We start from the raw sequence: 22,587 nt of genomic DNA on the forward strand, positions 1-22,587 counted from the left end.
GCCGTTCGGGGAAATGGATCGTTCGGGGAAATGATTTTCGGGTAAATGACATTTCGGGAAAGTGTCTTTTCGGAGATGTGGCATTCGGGGAAATGTCTCTTCGGGAATGTGGGTTTCGGGGAAATGTCATAGATTCGTTTAAAAAAGGCCCAATGTTTTTTTGCCTTCCTTGACTTGATGCATAGTTTAACTAACAAATTATCGTTCTCAATAAAACAACACATTACAAATTACTTAAATATTTTAAAAATAATTAAGATACTGATGTATAACGTCCATTTTTTTCAAAACATGTTATAAACATAAGAGCACCCTAGTATCCAAACATGCAAATGCAACGATTATACAACATCGGCCGGTAAAAAACAGGTACGTGAGTCCAATGTCAAGGCCAGGCTCACTTTCACTTCACGGGTTTGTAAGGCCACCGCGCGCTGCTGTGCAGTTAAAAATAACACTATCTTTAAACCAATCACCCCCGGCGTGCTGGCTTGGTTGGCGATCATTCGGAGCCGGTTTCTCTTTTATAATTTCCTTCATCATCCTCCGTCCGTCCGGGGTTTCTCTGCGTTTCAGCCGGGGTCACCACAATCAACTGGTGGCATTAAATTTGATTTGAAATGCAAGAATTTGGAGGAGAAATAACACACGACAAATATTTTGCGAAACATTGCATAATCAGAGAAACTATAAAACTTTTTTTCAGATATGGATTACTGGGTGCGTCCGGATGCGGAAAAACAACACTCCTCTCGTGCATCGTGGGAAGGAAATTTCTCAACGATGGAGAAATCAGCGTGCTCGGTGGAACGCCAGGGACACCAGGTTCCGGCGTGCCGGGCCCACGTATCGGTTACATGCCCCAGGAAATAGCCCTGGTTGAGGAATTCTCCATCAAGGAAACCATCTACTACTTCGGAAGGATATACGGGATGTCGACGGAGAAAATTCGAGAACGATACAAACTACTCAAAGAACTGCTTGAGCTACCTTGCGACGACCGGTAAAGACCAAAAAAAAGCAAACCAGAATTAACCACGACTCGGCACTGGGTCGTGACACTGATGATGGCTCAAGCAATGAGCAATACTTACAACGCACGTTCTTAAATGTCTCTCTCTCAACTTCTCTCTTCTCGTCTCGTTTTCAGCCATGTCGGAAATTGCAGTGGGGGTCAACAAAGACGGGTTTCCTTCGCCGCTGCCATGGTCCATGAGCCTGAATTGCTGATCTTGGACGAGCCGACCGTTGGTCTTGACCCATTGCTGCGAGAAAGAATATGGCAATATTTAGTCGAAACGACAAGTTCAAGTAAACTGGCTGTGATAATAACAACACACTACATCGAGGAAGCGAGACAAGCTTCTTGTGTAAGATTGCGAAATGCGCGCTACGAACGTTTTCAATGCTTTTTAATGTATAATCCTTTTTCAGATTGGTTTGATGCGAAACGGAATTCTGCTAGCAGAGGATTCGCCGGTCGCCATTCTAGAGCGATTCAACTGTACAAATCTGGAAGATGCTTTTCTCAGCCTTTGCCAAAAACATGGTCCGTCCGAGGAAGCCGACAGGACCACACATCAGTCACACACGATACGTAGCATAAAGTCGATCGAATCGCCGATCGAAGACGTTGGAACCGACATCAAAAAATCCATCCCACCCCTCACTTCTGCAACTGACGAAAAGAGCAAAAGTTTGTACGAAGAAAGTGGCAAACCAATTACAAAAAGCATTAAAGAGCTGTTGAGCTTTACGACGAAACGAAGAATGAATGCTTTGCTGTCGAAAAATTACCTGCAAATGATCCGGCAACCAGCGTAAGTATGCTTCATCAACGCAGCTTTTATTTTCTCGCAATCGGACAACTCTTCTACAATCATACAATAACGGTAATTTATCTTATATCATCTAATCATAACCGCACTGCGTTTACTGCACATCACTGAACGATTTGCTGAAATCGGGTTTCTTCAGATTCACCATGCGTTTACTTTTATTACCGTGACTACGTACAATATCTTTAAATTAACGTTTTCGTTTTATCTAAAACAAAACAAAAAATTGTGGAAAGTTGCGCTGAAAAGGACCTCGATCGTAACTGTTCCCTAATTGTGAACGCTACTTGAACTACCTGACTTGATAGGCATAACATGGACACACAGTTCAATTGCCGACGTAGTTGAATGTAGTACTTTAGGTTAGATTCAATCGAATCATAAATAAAACAATGTGAACAAACATGCTCTCGTCATAAATAAACAAGGTTTGGTAGTTGTGCTCAAGGATATTACATAGCCGGATAGATCGTGATCCCCAGAAGTTTCAATATATAACAGAACAGAAATTATCGCCTTCAGTGAAAAATTTCAATAAGTTTAAAACCTCATTTTTTCTGCAGCAGCAGCAAGGGCTGGCAGAATTCTGTAACATTCTTAACATGTTCAACTTACACGGACGCCCAAGCCTCCCAAAAAAGATGGAACGGTAACTTCAACTCGCTGGTTGGATCCTAAAATTTTACAGAACTTGTTTTGAACATGAATCTATACTTTCTGCGACCGAAAACATCGTTCCATGCCTCCGCGGCGATTTTTTTATACGTGGAAAAAAAGTTGGAAATTGATCGCAAAAATTACAGATTTGATCAAATTGAGTTCTGCAAAGTTCAAGGATCATCTAGACATCCAAACAAATCACAAAAGAATTGTATTGATTGGTTATGTTATGTCCGAAAACCAGCGAGTTGAAGTTACCGTTCCAACTTTGTTGGAGCCTTGGGAGTTGGAATGTTAATAGTTGATGAATGTTTTCGCACTCTTCGGCAAAATTGTTCCCTGGAACAAGAACTATGACTCATGAGGATTTTAAAAAATTCTTACATCGTTAGGAATCTTAAAACTGCCATAAATCAAAACGCGCCGAGTTTATGGATTAAATCCCATTTAAACACCCAAAACTGGCAGCGCTAGCCCGAGAGAATGATGGTCTCGAGTCGAAAGAATAGTGGTACCATTCACGGACGCAGAGAACACAGCTCGAGATGGGCGATAGAACTATTCTCTAGAGGTTCATTTGCAAAAAAAATTCATCCGTCAAACAAAAAACCAAAAGTGTCGACAACGGGAATCGAACCAGAGACCTTTGCAAACCAATCCAATGACTTAGCTGCCTCGGCCACCACAGCTTGGTGACCATGGAGAAGTCAGAAGTCGATGTATGACACTTGTTGGAGATTTATTGATTCAACTAACGAATGAACTCATTTGTTATGATGGTGTGAGTTGGTACCATTATTCTATCGATTTTGGCACTGAGCCCTCAATAAATTTTGAGAGAACGATTATCTCGACTCTGAATTTTGGGTGAACATAAATATGAAAGCACCAGGTCCCCTAGTACGCCTAGGGGATCATAACGTCAACTGGGGGACTAAAGTCTGAATAGTGACAGCGTTTTTAAAGCATTAAAAAGCTTCAAATTAGGAAATCGATCCACTAATTCAGTTGATCTGTATCTGTTCTAACCGAAGACGATCAAAAATATCAAGATAAGGTGCAAGAACCTGGCTAAGACAGCTGTCCCAATTTGCCCCATGTCCCCCCCCCCCCCCTAGATGACGGCATCCTGAAATGGTCGCAAAATTGACTCATTTTGTATCATTAGTACGTTAGGGTGCCCAGAACATGTGACTTTAAAAAAAAACTCGCTTCAAAAGCTGAATATTGCTTTTCGAGCTATTTCAGGGCATGGAATCATTCATATTTCGAACATTACCTTTTTTCTCAAAAGTCACGTCTGAGCAGATTAAACAATATGATGGTGAGTCTTGCCCTGAAACTAACATATAAATTGTACAAAAAGTTATGATTAAAATTTGTATATATGCAGTTAAATGGTATACTAACATTCTGTAGAATATTCACACAAAATAATCTGAAGATAAAAATGAGATTTATTACAGTATTTATTATTTTGAAGAGCAAAACGCAATACGCAAATTATTCGTAAAGACCGTGCTTCCAGACGCTTGAATGGTAAGAATTGTAGATTAACATTCAATAATTAGAAAAAAAAAACTCTTATTCTAGTGACCTAAAGACGCATGACATCATACTGAGGCACGTTTCGAAACGGAAATCAAAAGAACTCATCAAACCACTTCTTCCTGTTTTCTCTATTCAATTTTCGGGTTTGCTTAGAGCATCTCAATTCCACTCGGATACGGTTTTCTATATCTTCGTCACATTTCATAAACTTTTGTTTTTTGCTTACCAACTGAACAAAATTGATCGCCATATTATTTCCTTTTTTGCCAATGTACTTGCAGTGGAATGGTATTTCTGTTCCTTTACCCCATATTTCAGCTGGTAAGTTTTTACGTAGCGATAGGTGGCGACCCGAAAGAACTGCGGCTGGGGATCGTGAACGACGAGGTCAGCAACATCCAGGAGTGCTTCAACAAATCCTTGATCCATACCTACTACAAAGACGAGTACGACTGCGAACTGTACAAAACGTCCTGCGCGTTTCTGAACCACTTGAACCGGAGCTTCGCAGTGCAGGTTTGGTAGAAGGATATTCGTAAAAATCTTAGTTCATGCAAGCGGCTGTAGAACCTCTTTAAAAATCATATCAGCTTATACTCTATGATGGAACGAACTCAACTCAAAGAATTGTTGCTGGCATCTTTGCGATATTTAGATATTCGGAAGTATCAATTCAAACCTTTTTTGAAATGTCTCTGCCTAGTACCTATATAGAGAAAAAAAACACCATATAAAGTTACAAAAGGAGTAATGTGCGGTTTGCTGCATATTGCTTGCAATTTTTTAATCTTATGCAAAATCGACGATACGCTCTAGTTCTTCATGCAAACCATTTGCCCCTCCCTAAAAAGACTGGACAAAATAATTGGATTCTGCAAGCACTTTTATTTGTGTTGAACTATAAATCATTGATTCAATGTCGAGCAGATTTCGCTTCTACCATAGAGAAATCTACATGCATTTCAAAGAGCGTATTGAGCCAAACGTAAAACTACATTTTCTAGCTAGTTTTCCACTTCCGCTGGGAACGGCGGCAACACAAAATGATTGCTTCTCTTTGCAGGAATATTACGACACGTTTGACGATGCCTATCACGCTACCAAAAAGGGCACGATATGGGGATTCATCTACTTCACCTCAAACTTCACAGAATCACTGCAAGACGTTAGAGACAATGTACGCGACGCAGAACCAGGATCGTATGACAACCAAGAGATCAAGGTGTACCTGGACAAATCCGACCAGCAGGTGACGTTCTTTTTGGAGAAAAAGCTGCTAGAGGCGTATAAAAACTTTGCCGAATACTTAATGACCGAATGCCAGCTGCCCAAGCAATTAGCAAACGCTCCCATTAACTTTGAAACCCCATTGTACGGCACATTCGACGATGAATTCACCAATTTCATGGCTCCTGGAGTTATCATGACGTGAGTGACTTGTAGAACACATTTTATTCTTCTACTAATCGATAATCTCTTTTTTTGTAGAATGGTATTCTTCCTCGCTACGCTGATTACTGCCACGATCTTTATTACCGATCGACTTGAAGGAGTTTGGGACAGAACACTAGTCGCAGGTATGTCCAATTCATGCCATCTTGAACGAAAACAATTGCTTTAAGGATTTTTTTCTTTTCTTCTCCATCTTTCCATGTCTTATGCAAACACATGTGACGCACGTTAACAACGACGACAACGATGACGACAGGCATCACGGCCCTCGAGCTGCTGCTGGCACACATAATGACGCAAACGTCGATTATGCTGCTGCAATGTATCGAGATTGTTCTTCTCGCGACGTTCGTTTTCGATGTCCAGAACCAAGGCAGCAACGCTGTGGTGATAGGCCTCCTGATGTTGCTCGGGTTTGCGGGAATGTTGTTTGGTAAGTCGTCTGTTGTGTGCTATCTTGTGACAACGACCATTTAGTACTATTCGAAAAAATCGATTTTTAAAGTTTGATGATAAATATTTTCAAAAACATGATCATTTTGATGATAAATTGTTTTATGTCACAAGTGTGTATTGCGATATCCGGGAAACGGAAGCGAGTTCCCAAAATCGAGTTAAAGCATCTTGTAGTGTTTGTTAAGTATAGCAAAACGTCATCATTAATTAATTTTCGACCAAAGTGGTCTATGTCACAAGATAGCACACAGCAGACGAAGTGGAAGGGAATGTGCTTATTTCAGAATGAATTTTCTGATTCAAACAAATTTATGCATGAAATCTTGTTTTTTTTCCAAAAATCGCTAGTTTTCCAAAAATTCATAAGGCCGTTGAAAATATTTTTCAAAGTTGATGTCACCCCCTTTTAAAATTGGTCTGAAAAATCATGGGGCAAAAAAAAGTTTTCAAAAAAATATCAAAATTTCAATGGAAATAGAAGTCTAATCAACTGAGAACAAGCTTAATGCCCTTTTCTGCATTGATAGTCATATTTAACATGTTTGGACTCGTTTAAAAATATTTTAAACTTTTATGAAATTACAATGTACAGCACCGCAAAAACTTTTTTCTCGCAAAATAGAATTTTCGTCAGTATTTAGAAATTTTGGAAATCAATGATTGCAAAGCAACTGGACAGGTGTATGATGCATTTTAAAACACTTTTTTCATTCAAATGTGGACACCGTGGCCTGTAATTTCAATTTTTACCTTTTTTATTTTTTCCCTTCCCCCCCCCCCCCCTCCCTCCTCGACTTTGATCAGAGTCGAGGGACATAAACTTATATAAAAAAAAAGGTGAAGTTATATTTTCAATATTCCAAAATACGATTTTTTTTGAAAATAAAAGCTGGGAAATATCGTGAGGACACCCAAAGCATAGTATTTTCCTGGTGAAATATAAAAATAATAGTAAATCAAATTTATTTGCAATGCTTACTTATCATATTTCTTCAATTAAATAAATAAAAATTTGAAAAAGTTTTTTATTTGTTGAATATGATTTTTGCATCCATTAACCCCTCGGTCTTTTCGGTTTGTTTTGGTTTTTGACGTTTGTCTGCTTTTCAACTGGGCTACGGCCCACTTATCGAGCGCCCAGTTAAAAAGCAGCCCAGTTTAACAACGCCCAGTTACCGAACAACTACTGTATACCCATCCAGATTTTTAAAGGAAAATGGCGTTCGAATGATGAACGCCCGAAATGTCAAAATCACGCAGTGATACCAACATTACGAAAAAAGTGTGCCATGGCATGACAGCCACATTTTTTTTTTCTAATTTTGGTGCTACTGCGCGATTTTGACATTTCGGACGTTCGCCATTCGAACACCATCTTCGCTTAAAAACCTGGTATCCATTGGTCATTGTTTTAACCCTTTCGGGCCTGATGGGTCATATATGACCCAAAAATAATAAAAACTAAGGTAGCCTATTATTTTTTATGGTTCTCAGAATCATTTTCCCATCATCAACTAAAAACATTTTTTTTTTTAAATTCAGGCTTGAACGGGTTAATTTTAAAGTTATCGCAGTTTTAGTGAAAAAAGTCGTTTTTTCCCATTTTCGTCAAACGGTGAAAAAAGTCGAACATTTTTTTGAATCATGCTGTTTTCGTGGGGAATTGCTGTATACTTAGCTACAACAACAGTACAACTTTATTCGTGATGAATTTACTTGATTTCAAATTATCATTTTTCCAGGGCTGCTCATCTCCATTTTCTGCGATGCGCACTCAACGGCCAACTTCATGGCTACGGGTACCTTCTATCCGATGATTATCATGTGCGGTAAGTTGTACTTCTATATTAACTATGTTGATTGAAGTTAAAACTAATCATCACTTCGTATTATTCAGGAATAATGTGGCCCTTGGAAGGAATGCCCCGTTACCTACAGTACATCGCTTACTGCTTCCCGTTCACGGTGCCATCGATATCTATGCGCAATGTGCTGGTCAAAGGCTGGAGCATAACGGACTTCCAAGTATACATGGGCTACGGCACGATAATCATCTGGATCATCAGCCTGCTGCTGCTTTGCTTAGTAGGGTTAAAGATGAAGAAATAACGCCTGAAAACCGCGCAAATTGGTTTTCTTTACGGCTCATTAGAATAGCATTATTCCTGGAATGTACGTACCGTGAGTCTACCTAGAACACGTGACCAATTGCTTGAAAAATAAAAACAATCAGGTGAAGAATAACCCGTTTTATGATAACATAAATTAACCAAGAGATCGCAATTGGGCGGAATTAGGCCCACGGTACTGCTACCACGGAAATAAGTATTAATTTCTACGATTGATTATTCAATCGCAACGATTAAAAGAGTGAAATGAAAAGTAACGCGACGATTGAAGATTTGTAGCGAACTGATTGTTACCAAAACCTGAGGAATATCTTCTTTTTTCAACGTAGATAATAGACAATCCCTCTCTAAAAATCTTTGAATCTAACATTGCCATTCCAATGGTAATTTGTACGTAAGGCGTTTACTGAAAGTCTGTTATTTATGATGCTAAAGTTGGTTAGTTTTATTATGTAAATGCAGGGGTACGTAAAATGTATTGTTTAGTTGTGATTGTGATGAATGTAATTTATTATTTTGCTAAATCAATGTTAGTAGCAAATCAACAGGTGAACCTCATATTAAAAATTTACCAATTCAATGCCAATTGAAAATGAGCAACCCGTTTATTCCAAAATTTATGCAGATAATCTACAGACCATAGGATTAAATTCATTGGTTAATCTGGGAACTTTATTTGAGCTGTATAAACTAAGGATTAGCATATTACAGCATTGAAGTCAACAAGTGCCTTTGTATATGTACTACGCTTTTTGTATAAAACTGATGTATAAATAAAGTTATAAGCAATCTAAACCATATTGTTTATCTCCCTTCAGATGCAAACGGTCCTTTAGTTGAAGAATCCACCCAATACAAAACAACCATGATTATTGCATCTGAAACATTGCGAACTTAAAAAGTGAATCGTAGATCGCCGTACAGACCAGACTTGGAAAGTCTTCAAATAAACTTCGAACATGTGTTATCATTCCCACATGTTTATCGAAAACATCAAATCACTTAATCCTGGGAACCATGGTCAGGTGCACCTGGGAACCATCCATTAACTACGTAGACACCTTTTTGTAAATTCCAATGAAACGAATGAAGCATATTTGAAATTTTCTGATCTTTTCGATAATATTATTGTCAAAATTATAAACATAAGACGAACATTTGAAAAAGACCCAATTTTACATCTTATGCATGTGAATTTTCCTCGAAAACGGAGCACTTCATCAAAATTTGCATTTACAAATGAAGTGATATTTTTTTCGACCGTTTTGCCTTCCTTAGGCTATAATCCTGCTCTAAAACTTTTCACATAAAGCTCTGAAATTTTTAACATAAAGCTCGTAGGCCCACCTTCATGTATACCAGGCCTGCCCAACGTCCGGCCCGCGGGCCGGATCCGGCCCATGAAGCCATTTCATCCGGCCCGCGACGGCTTTTCGAAATAGTTGTATGACCGGCCCTTAAGGCTGTTCATGAAATATTAAAAAAAAAATTGATTGTCTGAATTTAAAAAATTAGCTTTAAACCAAATTTTAACATATTATAATAACATTCTTCATGTTTGAGTTTAATTCTTATAATTTCTATATTGATATTTTTAAACTGAAAAATGATGCAAGAAAACAAAATTATACATTTAAAATTGTGAAATGTATGAAAAAGCTTGGATTATTTTCTAAAAATGTACAAAAAGACACTAAATTTAAATTTCTCCATTTTTAACTTCAAACTGATGTTTTTTTCTATTTTTTTAAAGAAACAGATAAACAAAAACTAATGTTTTTTTCCAGAACAACTTTTCAGTGATAAAGTGTTTTTTAAGCTTAAAAAAGCAAATTATTCATACTGATAAAATTTCAAATATTTTGAAAATATTAAAAAATGTCTCAAAATAAGTCAAGAAATTTTGGAGCAAAATATATATTTTCATAAACTTTGAATTTTGAAAATAACGAATTGAAAATGATTGAATATATGTTTTTTACACTTTTAAAATTTTGTGTGTTTTTACAACCATTTTAAAATATTTTAATAAAGGTGCACAACAACGTAAAAAGTTTTTTGTAAAGGATATTCGAATCCAAATTTCGTTTGAATAATTTTTATCATGTCTCATAGATTTTTTTTTCTATTGAAGTGTTGAGGAAATCAAACTAAAAAAAATTGCAACGAGCATTGAAATTTGAATGTTTTTTTTCATATTAAAATTATATCAAGGTATTTAAATACAATCGTCAAAAACAATAACCATACAATTTCTAACAAACAAAAATTAAAATAAGTCAAATAAACACATTTTTGAAAGTTATTTTTGTTTTTCTTTCCTAAAATCAAGATATATGAATCTTATTTGCAACAATACATCTTTTATTTATTTACTTAAAAAGAACCCAATCATCAAAAATTAAAAAAAAAATGTGTTTACTTTATCAACTTTTATCAAATATTAGTTCCGGCCCGTCACTGCTTCAGAAAAATCAGATAAGGCCCGCAGGGCCAAAAGGTTGGGCACCCCTGATGTATACCTATCGACTCAGAATCGGAAACTGAACAAATGTCTGTCTGTGTGTTACCAAAATTGTCACGCAGTTTTCTCAGCACTGACTGAACCGATTTAGACCAAACCGGTTGCATTTGAACCAGTTTAGGGTCCCAAAGATCGAATTTTAACAAAACTTAAGTTTGATAAGTAGTTCAAAAGTAATTCGCAATTCGCAATTTTCAGTGTAAGAACGGGCCTTGACCGATCTTATGCACTAGGTTCCCGACGAACACGCACTGCCCTTACACCTACATCTCACCCTTGCTATGAGTCAGTACGAGCAACACGCTAGAACACGCTTTGAGTGTTCGTGAAAGGCATGCACACTTTCTTTTCCGGTTACGCATTTTAACTCGGCCGGGGGTGGTACATTACGTAGGGTTTGATGTAAGTATAAGCGCCTAACCATTTATAGTGTGCCTATCGACTTTCATTAGAGCAAAAACTGTTTTATTTTTAGTTTGAATTCAAAAACTAGTTGTTATTTACTGTGTATTGTTTTCTCCTGAAATCTTCCCTATCGTTAAGTCGTGTTTATCTGTTGCTATTTCTTTTGTCGCGGTGTTTTGTTACAATATTTTGGTCCTAAGCATTTTAGAAAAGTTTTTCAAAGGTACAATAGTAATATTTGTGTTAATCCTTTAATCATTCCATAAATTGAGTAAGGGCTCGAACCTCACTTGCTTAAGTAAAAGGTGAAGATTCAAAACAATGGACAGTAAAGAATCAATAGTAAAGGAAAGATAGTAATTTATGAAGTAGATAAAGAAATTAACAATAGTTAATAAATAGAGATAACAAACAAGCTTAGATTGTATTGAGTGCAATTTACAGGGAAGATGAGAAATTATTCAAATAGATAAATAAAGAAAAGGCACATGATAAACAAAATTGACATCGCAGCCAAATTAAGGGAAAGCAGACAGTTTGTTACAGCAGCATCAATTGGTAAAATAGAGTGGAAAAGCATTGAGAAATGAGAGAATCAAATAAGTAAAATCGAAATCAAATGGAGGATAGTAAACAGAAGCCGTTTTAGAAAATCAGTGAAACAACAGAAGATAGCTGTTAACTGAAATGGAAAGAAGAGAAATTCCGTTCTGCGATGCTCAGGTACATCCACAGCAGTTGACTCAACATACTGCGAATCAAAACAATACCGTCTACAATCACAAATTACTTCCCTTTCCCACATTGACGCGCCCCTTTCTTCTAGCCGTCTCTACTCTGACCCTCGCTAGTCAAAGGTTTACGAGTCGTTTCCACAGGCCACCAGCTAGGTTACACCTTGTCATCATGATGACTAAACCAAGCCAACGTGGAGGTAAGAAAATAGGACACTTGCAAGGAACCAGAGCCATGCTGTTTTGTCCAAACAGCACTACGGATGTAGTTGGGCTCCTTCCGGGATGTTCCTCGCCTAGGTGTGTCAACCGACGAGTATCATCAGTATCATGCACCCTTGGCCTGCATAAGTAATTCAAAAGTATTGTATAAAAAATGTTTTCACATTTATCCGGATGTTAAATAAATGCCCAGAAATCGTACCAAATATCACCATGTTATAGATCGTTGGATAGGTAATTGAAAGACCTTTCCAATGAGTCCAAAATATTGGGGTGATTCTCCGCCAACTCACACACCAGTTGCCCCGACCCCTCTTCGATTTGCGTGAAACTTTGTCCTAAGGGGTAACTTTTGTCTCTGATCACGAATCCGAGGTCCGTAATTTGATATCTCGTGACGGGCGGCGGAACGACCCCTTCCATTTTTGAACATGCGAAAAAAGAGGTGTTTTTCAATCATTTGCAGCCTGAAACGGTGATGAGATAGAAATTTGGTGTCAAAGGGACTTTTATGTAAAGTAAGACGCTCGATTGGATGGTGTACTCAGAATTCCGAAAAAAACGTATTTTTAATCGAAAAAAACACTAAAAAAGTTTTAAAAATTCTCCCATTTTCCGTTACTCGACTGTAAAAAATTTTGGAGCATGTCATTTTATGGGAAATTTGATGTACTTTTCGAATCTACATTGACCCAGAAGGGTCATTTTTTCATTTAGAACAAAATTTTTCATCTTAAAATTTCGTGTTTTTTCTAACTTTGCAGGGTTATTTTTTAGAGTGTAACAATGTTCTATAAAGTTGTAGAGCAGACAATTACAAAAAATTTGATATATAGACATAAGGGGTTTGCTTATAAACATCACGAGTTATCGCGATTTTACGAAAAAAAGTTTTGAAAAAGTTGGTCGTCATCGATCATGGCCGTTCATGGTCACCCGCGACAGACACGGACGACGAAACAAAGAGAAACGCAAAAAGTAACTTTTTCAAAACTTTTTTTCGTAAAATTACGATAACTCTCATGATCTGCAGCCCTGACCAGTACAGAAGAGTTATGGCAACTGCAGGTTTATTTGCAAATGGCAAATAAACCAAAACAATAACTTGTTTTGTTATGGAGACATACAAGTTCAATAACAATTTTTGTTATTATGCTGCTCCACCTCTCCGCACAAAATAACAAATCTTGTTATTCCTTTATGATTCCTTCTGTGTTGTTGGTTTTTGTTGCAATAACAACATAATAACAGTTTAAGTTATTTTCGAACAAATCTTTGTTATTGATTTTTGTTATTTTAACAACTAATCCGATCATCCCAATAACATATTTTAATCTTTTCACAATATCAAAAACTGACCTTCCCAAGTTATTTCCGTCTGCTCGGGAGGGTCAAAAGTTACAGCAAATTTAAGGTAAAAAAGATCCAAATTTAAAACTTAAATATCTCGAAAAGGCGCAAGCCTCAGCGCAAGCCAAATTTTAAGCGCCAGGTTGTACACTCAAACCCCGTTGGTTTGACACCAACTGTTGTCAAACGAACGGGGTCACTTTTTAGTTTGACACCCTTCTTACACGGAGTTCACACACACTACTAAACGTTTGTTTTGATAGTGTGCGTGAGCGCCGTGTAAAAAGTGACAGTTCGTCACTTTTTAGTTTGACTTTGACCAACCAACGGGGTACAAACTAAAAAAGTGTCAAACGAAAAAGTGACCAACCACCGGGGGTTGAGTGTATTCGAAAGAGATCCAGCACTACAAACGCTGAAAAAATCTCAGGGGTGTTTTTCTTTAAACTTGAGATAACTACATTTGAAAAAGTTTGATTTTCAAGGGAAAACCTTATGGGACCACCCTAACGAAATTTGAAAATTATCATATTTTGGGTTTAAATGATAATTTTACATAGAAACCCAAAATATGACTAAAAATCGATTTTTCGACACTTTGGGTCAATTGTGAGGGCAGATTCCGATTCAGCGTGCAAAATTACATCGAAAAACATATATTTGGATAATTTTCGAAATTCGTTAGGGTGTTCCCATAGATTTTCAATATCACCCTAAAAGTGAACCACCCTAATTTCCAATCAAACCAAAAGTTGCCCCTTTTCATATGCAACAACTCTTCTGAAGACAACAAAGTTCCAAAACTTCATCATTTTACGGAAAATCCATTTTCCACTTAATTTTGCTATCTGGACCACTGTGCAGTGGGAAAAAGGGCCCAGAAAATTACCGCAACATGACTTCGCGCAAGCCATCGATTGCTATAGACCAAAAGCTTCGTTTTTGCACCTGAAACAATAATCCGATGAAAAATCGCACTGCACGGACCAGTGGCCGGAGTACAGGCTACCGGAAGTTCCGGATTTTTGGAAAAAGTATCTGATTTATCCAATTGTGAACTGCTTTCTTCTACCACAGGCCTGCCCAACGTCCGGCCCGCGGGCCGGATCCGGCCCGTGATGCCATTCCATCCGGCCCGCGACGGCTTTTCAAAATAGTTCTATAACCGGCCGTTAAGGCTGTTCATGAAATAATAAATAAATAAAATTATTGTTTGTATTAAAAAATAAACTTGAGATCAAGTTTTAACATATACTAAAAACATTCTTCATGTTAAAATTTAATTCTTATAATTTTTATATTGATGTTTTTTAATTGAAAAATTGTGCAGGAAAACAAAACTATCGATTTCGTAAAATTATGAAAAAACTTGTACGCCTTAAAATTTACAAAAAGAGACTAAATGTTATTTCTTTCAGTTTCAACTAAGTTTACTTCAAATTGAAGTTTGTTTTCTATTATTTTTAAATAAATAAGTAAGCAAAAATAATGTATTTTCCAGAACAACTTTTTATTGATAAAGTTTTTTTTAAAAAGCTTCAAAAATCAAATTATTTATACTGAAAATAGATCGCTGCAAATATTTTAAAAATATTACAAAATTTATCAAAAACTTCAAAAAATTTCAATGATTGAAATTTGATTTTTTTTTTATAAAAAATATATCAAGGTATTTAATTGCAATTGCCAAAAAAAATCTATGCAATTTTAAACAATTAAACAAACAAAAATTAAAATAAGTCAAATAAACACATTTTTGAATGTTATCTTTGTTTTTCATTTTTAAAATCAAGATATATGAATCATATTTGCAGCACTAGTTCTTTTATGTATTCTCTTAAAAGAACTCAATCATAAGAAAATTGAGAAAAAAATGTGTTTACTTTTTCAACTTTTATTTTTCCGGCCCGCCACTGCTTCAGAAAAATTAGATATGGCCCGCAGAGCCAAAAGGTTGGGCACCCCTGTTCTACCATAAATAGTAGGGTGGATACGTTTTTCAAAAAGTTCTCCGATCAAGTTTTAGTATGGTTCCCCTTGTAGGGCATGCCCATAGGGACTTTTATGCCAAATATCAGCTCATTTGGTTGTATACCTTCTGCGCGCATCAGGGTTAAAGTTTACATGGGAATTACTATGAGAAATTGGAACTTTTCGTTCAAACGCTCTTACAGCTCTGAGAAGAAGGGAAATTCGGAGGCGCATCATCACCGGTAGTCGTGCCTACTACGGACTCCACAAGACCGTACAGTCTGGTACCCTTTCCCGACGTTCAAAGTGTACCATTAACGAAACGCTGATAAGACCCGTCGTCCTCTACGGGCACGAGACGTGGACGATGCCCGAGGAGGACCTGCAGGTGCTTGAAGTTTTCGAACGACAAGTGCTAAGGACGATCTTTGGCGGTGCACGTGAAAACAATGCATGGAGGAGAAGGATAAACCACGAGCTAGTGCAACTCTATGGCAAGCTAAGCATTCGGAGAGTCGCCAAGGCTGGCCAAATCCGTTGGGCCGGACACGTCGCGAGAATGCCGGACGCGCTGGTTGCGCGCCAACCGAACCAGACTAACAATCCGGTGAAGTTGGTGTTTAATTCAGAGCCGGTTGGAACGCGGCGGAGGGGGGCGCAACGTGCAAGGTGGTTAGACCAAGTGGAGAAAGATCTGAAAAGTGTGGGAGTTCCGAGTCGGAACTGGAGAGTAGCAGCCCAAGACCGAGTTCAGTGGCAGCGCATCTGGAGACAGCTCATGACCCGGGGATTGTCTGAGCAGAAAAAGTAAAGTACACTCAAAGTCAGAAGTATCCCTCAAAAGGGTACTTTCAATGCTCAAAAAGGATACTTTCTATCCTTTTTTAAAGTTCACCCGGCGTCACCCTTTTAAAAGGGTATGTCAAATTCAGTACATTTTCGATACCCTTTTAAAGGGTGACGACGGGTGAACTTGAAAAAAGGATACTTTTTACTTTAAGTGTAAGATCTGAGAAAATCACGCGCCAACTTCTGGTATGGTCAAGCCTGAGGCGAATGATCTGGAGAACACTTTTCCCGAAGAGAGCACACGGATTCGTTGTACCTAAAGCTGGCGCATAGGCAAACAATCCGATGTCTCCGGAATCACCGGTTTTCCTTAGCATGCTATGAAAGCTTAATGCACACCTCGACGCCATATGTCAGGTAGCTACCACGTGGGTGAGAAACGGCTGGAATATTCAATTGCAAACCTTCTTTTGACTAGAAAATGATCATTTCGAGCAATCCTGATATTATTCAGTCGAATTCAGAAGGTTTGCATAGCAAATTTGTGTTTTGTTGATAATATTTCAAACTCGTGGTAGCTACCTGTCAAATGGCGTCGCGGTGTTCATCAAACATTCATAGCATGCTAAGGAAAATGTGATGCTTTTTCAGGGAAAACCGTTGATTCCGGAGACATCGGATTGTTTGCCGATGCGCCAGCTCTAGGTACAACGAATCCGTGTGCTCTCTTCGGGAAAAGTGTTCTCCAGACCATTCCCCTCAGGCCTGACTATACCAGAAGTTAGCACGTGATTTTTCAAGACCTGTAGGAGCGTTTGAACGAAAAGTTCCAATTTCTCATAGTAATTCCCATGTAAACTTTAACCCTGATGCGCGCAGCCAGTTTACAACCAAAGAGTATTGAAAATAGAGCGCGGACTTGGAACAAATTTCTAACAAATTCATGGTACAGTCGACTCTCTGGTTGTCAATATCCAAGGGACCGTCGAGGAAGAGAATCATCAGTTTGCAGAACGATGCAAAATGAAGACTCGATTGAAAATATTTTTTTCTTGATACCCAGCTATGGGAGAGAATCATAGCAACGTCCATCAAACAAAAACAAACTAATGTCTCGACTAATGTCAAACACCCTTCTAGGCTTTGTTTCGCCAAGAAAAATGTCTATGCAAGCCATGAGAAAGTGAAATTATTGACAACCGGAAGAGATTTTTAAAGCAAACAAAATCCAAGGGACCGTCGAGGAAGAGATTCTTCAAGCAAGGGAAAATATCGAGGAATGAAGATAATTGAAGTATGCAGATTGAAGGGAATGAAGAATTCATCGATAGATGGAGAATTATTGATATCAAGAAGATCGACAGCCAGAGAGTCAACTGTACAACCGTAACGCCTTTGATGAGGCGTTACAAGTTTGAGGCGTTATGAAAAAAAAATATTTGGACCTCGATTTGGACTACACTAAAACCCCCGTTTACGCGCAGGCGTTACGCTTTTTGTTTGGTTGATTTCTCGAAAACAGTGTAATGCTTTTACATTCTTTTGAAAGCAATTTGTAGATCTGCACAAGACGTATAAATCGCTTCAAAAAGTTTGCAAAAATATTGCGTCGTTCCAGAGAAATTGACGAAATACAAAGCGTAACGCCTGAGCGAATAAGTAACGCCTGATGAAAAAGTTGTCCGGATCTGTCATGCGACCCATCGTTGGATCGGTAATCAAAAAACCTTTCCAACAAGCCCAAAAGATTGAAGACTTGACTACCCTATCGATAGCTATAAGTACTTAAGTTGATTTATTAAACTTTTTTTGAGGGCGGATCTCAGATATTTTGATAAAAAATATGCGAGGAAGGCACCAAGGATTAAGTAACGATTTTATGGAAGCTTGTGTAGACGAACAAACGACGCAAAATGGATTTTTTGGTCCTAAGGAAAGCCCTTACAAAACGTATAGTAGGTTACTTTAAACAAAACATGCTCTATTGGTAAGTAAGTATGAATTCAATTTTATTGCATTTCATGTACAGGAAAAAAGTATCACTAAATCTAAAAATTCAAGGAAATATCCCAGCGAATAACAAATTCTCCGTTAAATGCAAAGGATTCCACCGAAGAACGCCCCAACTCTTTACATACTGAATCTCTCGCCGGTTCGGGTGCGCGTGCGCGTCCTCAGACCGTTCAGCGTCGGCTTGTACAGGTCACTCGCGGTGTAACGCTGCGCCTTGATGTCGCTGTTGGACTTTCGGTCTGGCGCTGGGGACGATGTCTTCACATCGGCAATGTCGACCTTGAGAATGGCTGCAACAATTTCAAAACGAGTTAGTGGATGCGATGGAAACGCGACAAGATTCGATTTACCCGTCGTGTTGTTGTTCAGCGTTGCTCCCTTTGGCCGGGACAGTCCCACACGTCTGGGTTTGACTCCGCCACGGACAGTTGGAAGGTTTGCTGAGCCTTCTGGTTCTTCCGAAACTAGAAATTAAGGACGATTGTGTTACCAAATTGACAATACATATCAGAGAGGTTGGTTATAATTACCTTTTGTTTCAGTTGTTGAGGACTCCTCCACCGGTTTAGATTGACTCATTTCTTCATAGGCTGCGTCATTTGGTGGCACTTCCAGGCTAGAAACGGTGTCTTGGGTTTTAGCTCCGTCACTGTCAACGGAAGGGGCGCGCAATTTTTGCCACTTTGGGGAATTCATATTTATCCTCTCGAGCACGACGGTGCAGTTATCGCTGGAAATGTCATCGATTTCGGTAATTTCTACCGCCATAATTTCATCCTCTTCAGTGTCCGGAAACAGTGCCTTTCCGGGCTCTTTCTGCTGCGCTTGAAGTGAATGTAGCTTTATCTTCAGACACTCCACGGCGTAATCTTCAGCAAACGTTGATTTCTCCGTTTTCTGTTTCAAAAACTCGCGAAGGTTCTCGTTTACAGGGTAAACTTCCGATTCTTCTGGGAAATACAACAGGCTCTGCTCGTCGTTCAGTTTGGATTTCTGTCGAACCGGTGACGAGATGATCGGGGCAGAGTTGTTTCGCGTTGAATCGCACACAAATTCCAGTTCAATACCTTGGTCTTCTTCCATCGCGGAGCCGTTTTCGTTGATGAGCTTCTTGGCCAGCACCATCGCCTGCTCGCGCTTCTTCTTTTCCTGGCGTTCAATCTGGCGACGTACTTTCATCAGCTTGCAGGCCTCGCTAAAGTTGGACGCGATCTTGGGCTTGCGAATCTTGTTCTTCACCACGTCCAAACCTTTCTGAATCGTGCCCATGGTCGATTCATCTCCGCGCAATTGCTTCTCGCCAATCAACAGTTCCAAGTCCATGTTATCACCGGTCGCTGATAGCATCTGATCCACGACAATCGGCTGCGAAGCAAGGGTGACCAAATCTGCCGGATCGGTCGTGGGAAAACTGTGCGCGGCGTGGCCACTCTCCAAAGCATTATCATCGACGCTGGAAGTTACCTGTTCGGCGTTCTCGTTAGCACTAATGGCCTGTGCCAGCTCTGCGGGATCCAGCACAATCTCGCCGTCAAAGTTTCCGATCGATTCTTGAGATGGCACGACGTCGACATCTTCGCGAAGTTCGTCTACCACTCCCGGCTCCGGTTCCGGACTGTTTTCGGCAACAATCTCCCCGTTCACCAGCTTTGCCGGTTTGTCGAACGAGAAGCTAAACACATCCATGGTCATTGCAGCGGATTTCCCCGGCGGGGACTTGTCGCTGGATTTCCTCGGCTTCTTTGAGCTCTTGCCTTTATCAGCACTCTTCACCACGCCAGACTTTGATCCTTTGTCCGATTTTTTCGGAGTTGCGCTTCTACGCTCCTTCTTGCCAATCTGCTCCTCGTCGAATCCCTCGAAGCTCGACTCCAGAGACTCGTTCAGCTTGTCCTGTGATCCGCTGCCTCGCTTCTGCAAACTTTGCGAACTCTTGGCTGATTCGGTGTTGGTCCCCTTTCCAGAGCTGCCGTTATTCTCATCACCTGCCTTGGCCGATTTTCCACTCTCAGCTCCATCGTTCGAGTCCCTGTCCGTCGAGCGACGCTTCTTGACCGGTTTCTCGTGCGCACTGTAGTGATCATCATCTTCCTTTCTCTTATCGCCGTTGGAGCGTTTGCTCGAACCGTTTCCATTCTCGCTCTTCCGGTCGCGATGGTCCAACTTGCGACTGCTGCTGCCACTACCACTTCCGCTTCCGCTACTGCTGCTGCTGCCGTGCTTTGACGAACTGTGCGATCGCCGGTCCCGCGAGGAGGACGACCGTGATTTGTGGTCACGATCGCGGTGGTGTCGCTCCGATTTCTTCTCCTTATCGGAGTGCTGCTGCACCGCGGCCAAACTCACGACCTCCACCACCTGACTGCTGTCCATTTTGTCCACATCAGGCGCCGATTGTGTGCTGTGTTCGTCATTGAGCGGAGTTTTTACAGACTCGCAGTTTTCCTGCAGGCTTGTGCTGTAGGTATCTGGCGCCGCAGCTTTCTGCTCCAGCGTCGAGTCCTCGCAAATGCGCAGTGACCGTTCCGAGTGCGATGAGGTTTCCTCGCACTTGAGACTGATCGCTAATGGGCACTGCTTGGGCTGATCTTCCGGAACATTTTGCGGCTCTTCCTTGATCTTTTCCTCGCCATCCGCCGCTTTGTGGTCGATCGTCGCCGGCTCCACCACGTTTGGCTTCTCCACATCGACATCCAGATAACGCTTGTTCCGCTCAGTGCCCTTGAACTCGTACGACTCCTTCCTCAAATCAAAGTTCGACTTGTGCGGTCCACGATCACCACCGTCAGCAGAGTCGGACCGGTCCTCGTCGCCTCCACTGTCCGGCAGTTCTCCGTCTTCCTCGTTGGAGTTCTCGTTGAATCTTGGCATCTGCGCTTCCTCCGTTATATCCAGCCTAGATTCAAGCTGATTATCTGGCTGCCGCAGCAGCTGCTGCTGCTGAACCCCTTCGGAGTTGGTAATAATTGACAAACGGCTGTTGCTTGAAACCTGCGACAGCTGCGAGTCGTTCTGGGTAACTTCCGGACTGATCTCCTGCACTGGCCGACTCGCTTCATTCGAAGGCTCTTCATCTTGTCCGTTACACTCGTCCTTTACTACTCCATTGACTACTTCGCCAACGTCGTCCTCGGTGACAGAAGTTTCCTGCTTAAAATCAACAATTTCGCTTCCAACCGATTCCTGCGATGTCAAGCCACTGATCGCCGAAGCATGAGAATCGTTGCTCTCGTTCTTGACCTGACTCGGTGGCCGCGTTTCGAGCGGTTCGAATGCAGGCGACTCAAAGTCCTCCATGGCCTCTTTCGATTCGTTCAACTCACCGTCGTTTGCGTTTGGTTCCGGTTTGATCGCAATGTCGGACGAAGTGCTCGATGACTTTTTGTCCGAGTCCGGGCTGACCGCCTCCAGGTCTTCGGGGAGGAAATCCGTTTGTACGTCCATATCGCCACCATCACCGTTCAGCACCGGCTTTGGCTTCTCGATGCCAAGATAGTTGTACACAATCTCCTCGATTTTCGGATGAAACACGGTGGATATTTTCGGATTTACGACCTGGTCCACAATCCGCTCGACGCCGGTGTCCAAAAAGCCAGACCTGGAAGTTTTTAGACATTTTTTAAACTATCACGCATTGAGGTATTGAAATTAAATTTATTTTTATTCTCTCAGCGCATCTCTTTATTTTCCTCTAGGACGTAAGAAAAATGCTAAAAAAAGAACTTGCTCACGTTGAGGTTTTGAAAACTTTAAAAACATTTTCATAGTTTTACCAACACAGATTGTAAACTCAACAGATCATTTTTAGATTCTCAGGTTTCCCGATTATGTTAAGAAGCCAACAACAATAATAATAAAGCATGACGCAATAACATCAACACCGCCAAACTCACTCAATGACATGCTTGCGCAGCCTCTCCCGCAGCTGGTTCTTGTGCCGGATGTTGTCGGTCCAGGTTTGCTGCGCCAGAAACTTGCTCACGGTGCTCTCGACCCGCTGGCGCAGGTTCTGGTAGGCCGGCTTTGTGTCCACGTCCGCCAGGCACTCCTTGCGGAAATTGTCAAACAGTCCCTGCGATTTCACCTCCTGCACAATTGCGCTGATAAAGTCCGGATCGTCGGCGAGGTTCTCCATTTTCGATTCGAGACTCGAGGCTCGTCTCGGCGTCGGCGAATGTTTTCGTTTTGCGCAGCAGCTTCCTAGGTCTTCCGATAGTAATGGACAAGTTGAATTTCGTACCTTTTCGTTGTTTCAATTGGCGCATTTTAGACTTACCTGGTTGAACTATAGCTAAATCAAAATTTCGTCACTTGTTTCACCTTTTTCCTCGATTTATGAAACTCCAATAAAATCAAAGTGTGGCTATCAGGATATGACTTCAATCAGTTTGATTGTTTTGTCCTGTCAATCACACTACACGTTTAAATGGAAAACTGTAAACTGTTTCGTTTGCAGTTCAAGAGTTGTTCAAAAACTTTTATTTCAGTATTTA

The 22,587-nt window shown here is 40.2% G+C and overlaps 2 protein-coding genes across 2 annotated transcripts in view; one reads left to right on the plus strand and one right to left on the minus strand.

Moving 5' to 3' along the window:
- The window catches only part of LOC6034803 (ABC transporter G family member 20), a 43,657-nt gene extending 34,776 nt beyond the window's left edge, over positions 1–8,881 (plus strand). The window contains exons 4-12 of the mRNA XM_038248979.1: positions 707–1,003; positions 1,151–1,370; positions 1,435–1,820; positions 4,331–4,565; positions 5,113–5,477; positions 5,538–5,626; positions 5,758–5,934; positions 7,700–7,786; positions 7,855–8,881. Coding sequence (XP_038104907.1) covers positions 707–1,003; positions 1,151–1,370; positions 1,435–1,820; positions 4,331–4,565; positions 5,113–5,477; positions 5,538–5,626; positions 5,758–5,934; positions 7,700–7,786; positions 7,855–8,066 — 2,068 coding nt within the window. The 3' untranslated portion in view covers positions 8,067–8,881. The remainder of the gene's footprint in view (positions 1–706; positions 1,004–1,150; positions 1,371–1,434; positions 1,821–4,330; positions 4,566–5,112; positions 5,478–5,537; positions 5,627–5,757; positions 5,935–7,699; positions 7,787–7,854) is intronic.
- Positions 8,882–18,061: 9,180 nt separating this feature from the next.
- LOC6034802 (biorientation of chromosomes in cell division protein 1-like 1) lies at positions 18,062–22,528 on the minus strand. The gene is made up of 5 exons (XM_038258681.1): positions 22,371–22,528; positions 21,988–22,300; positions 18,625–21,692; positions 18,445–18,558; positions 18,062–18,384 (listed from the first exon to the last, which is right to left on the minus strand). The coding sequence occupies exons 2-5, from the start codon at positions 22,227–22,229 to the stop codon at positions 18,212–18,214; spliced, it is 3,597 nt and encodes a 1,198-aa protein (XP_038114609.1). The 5' UTR covers positions 22,230–22,300; positions 22,371–22,528; the 3' UTR covers positions 18,062–18,211.
- Between the last annotated feature and the right edge of the window lie 59 nt (positions 22,529–22,587).

Source organism: Culex quinquefasciatus, chromosome 1, assembly GCF_015732765.1.
Source record: "Culex quinquefasciatus strain JHB chromosome 1, VPISU_Cqui_1.0_pri_paternal, whole genome shotgun sequence".
NCBI lineage: Eukaryota > Metazoa > Arthropoda > Insecta > Diptera > Culicidae > Culex > Culex quinquefasciatus.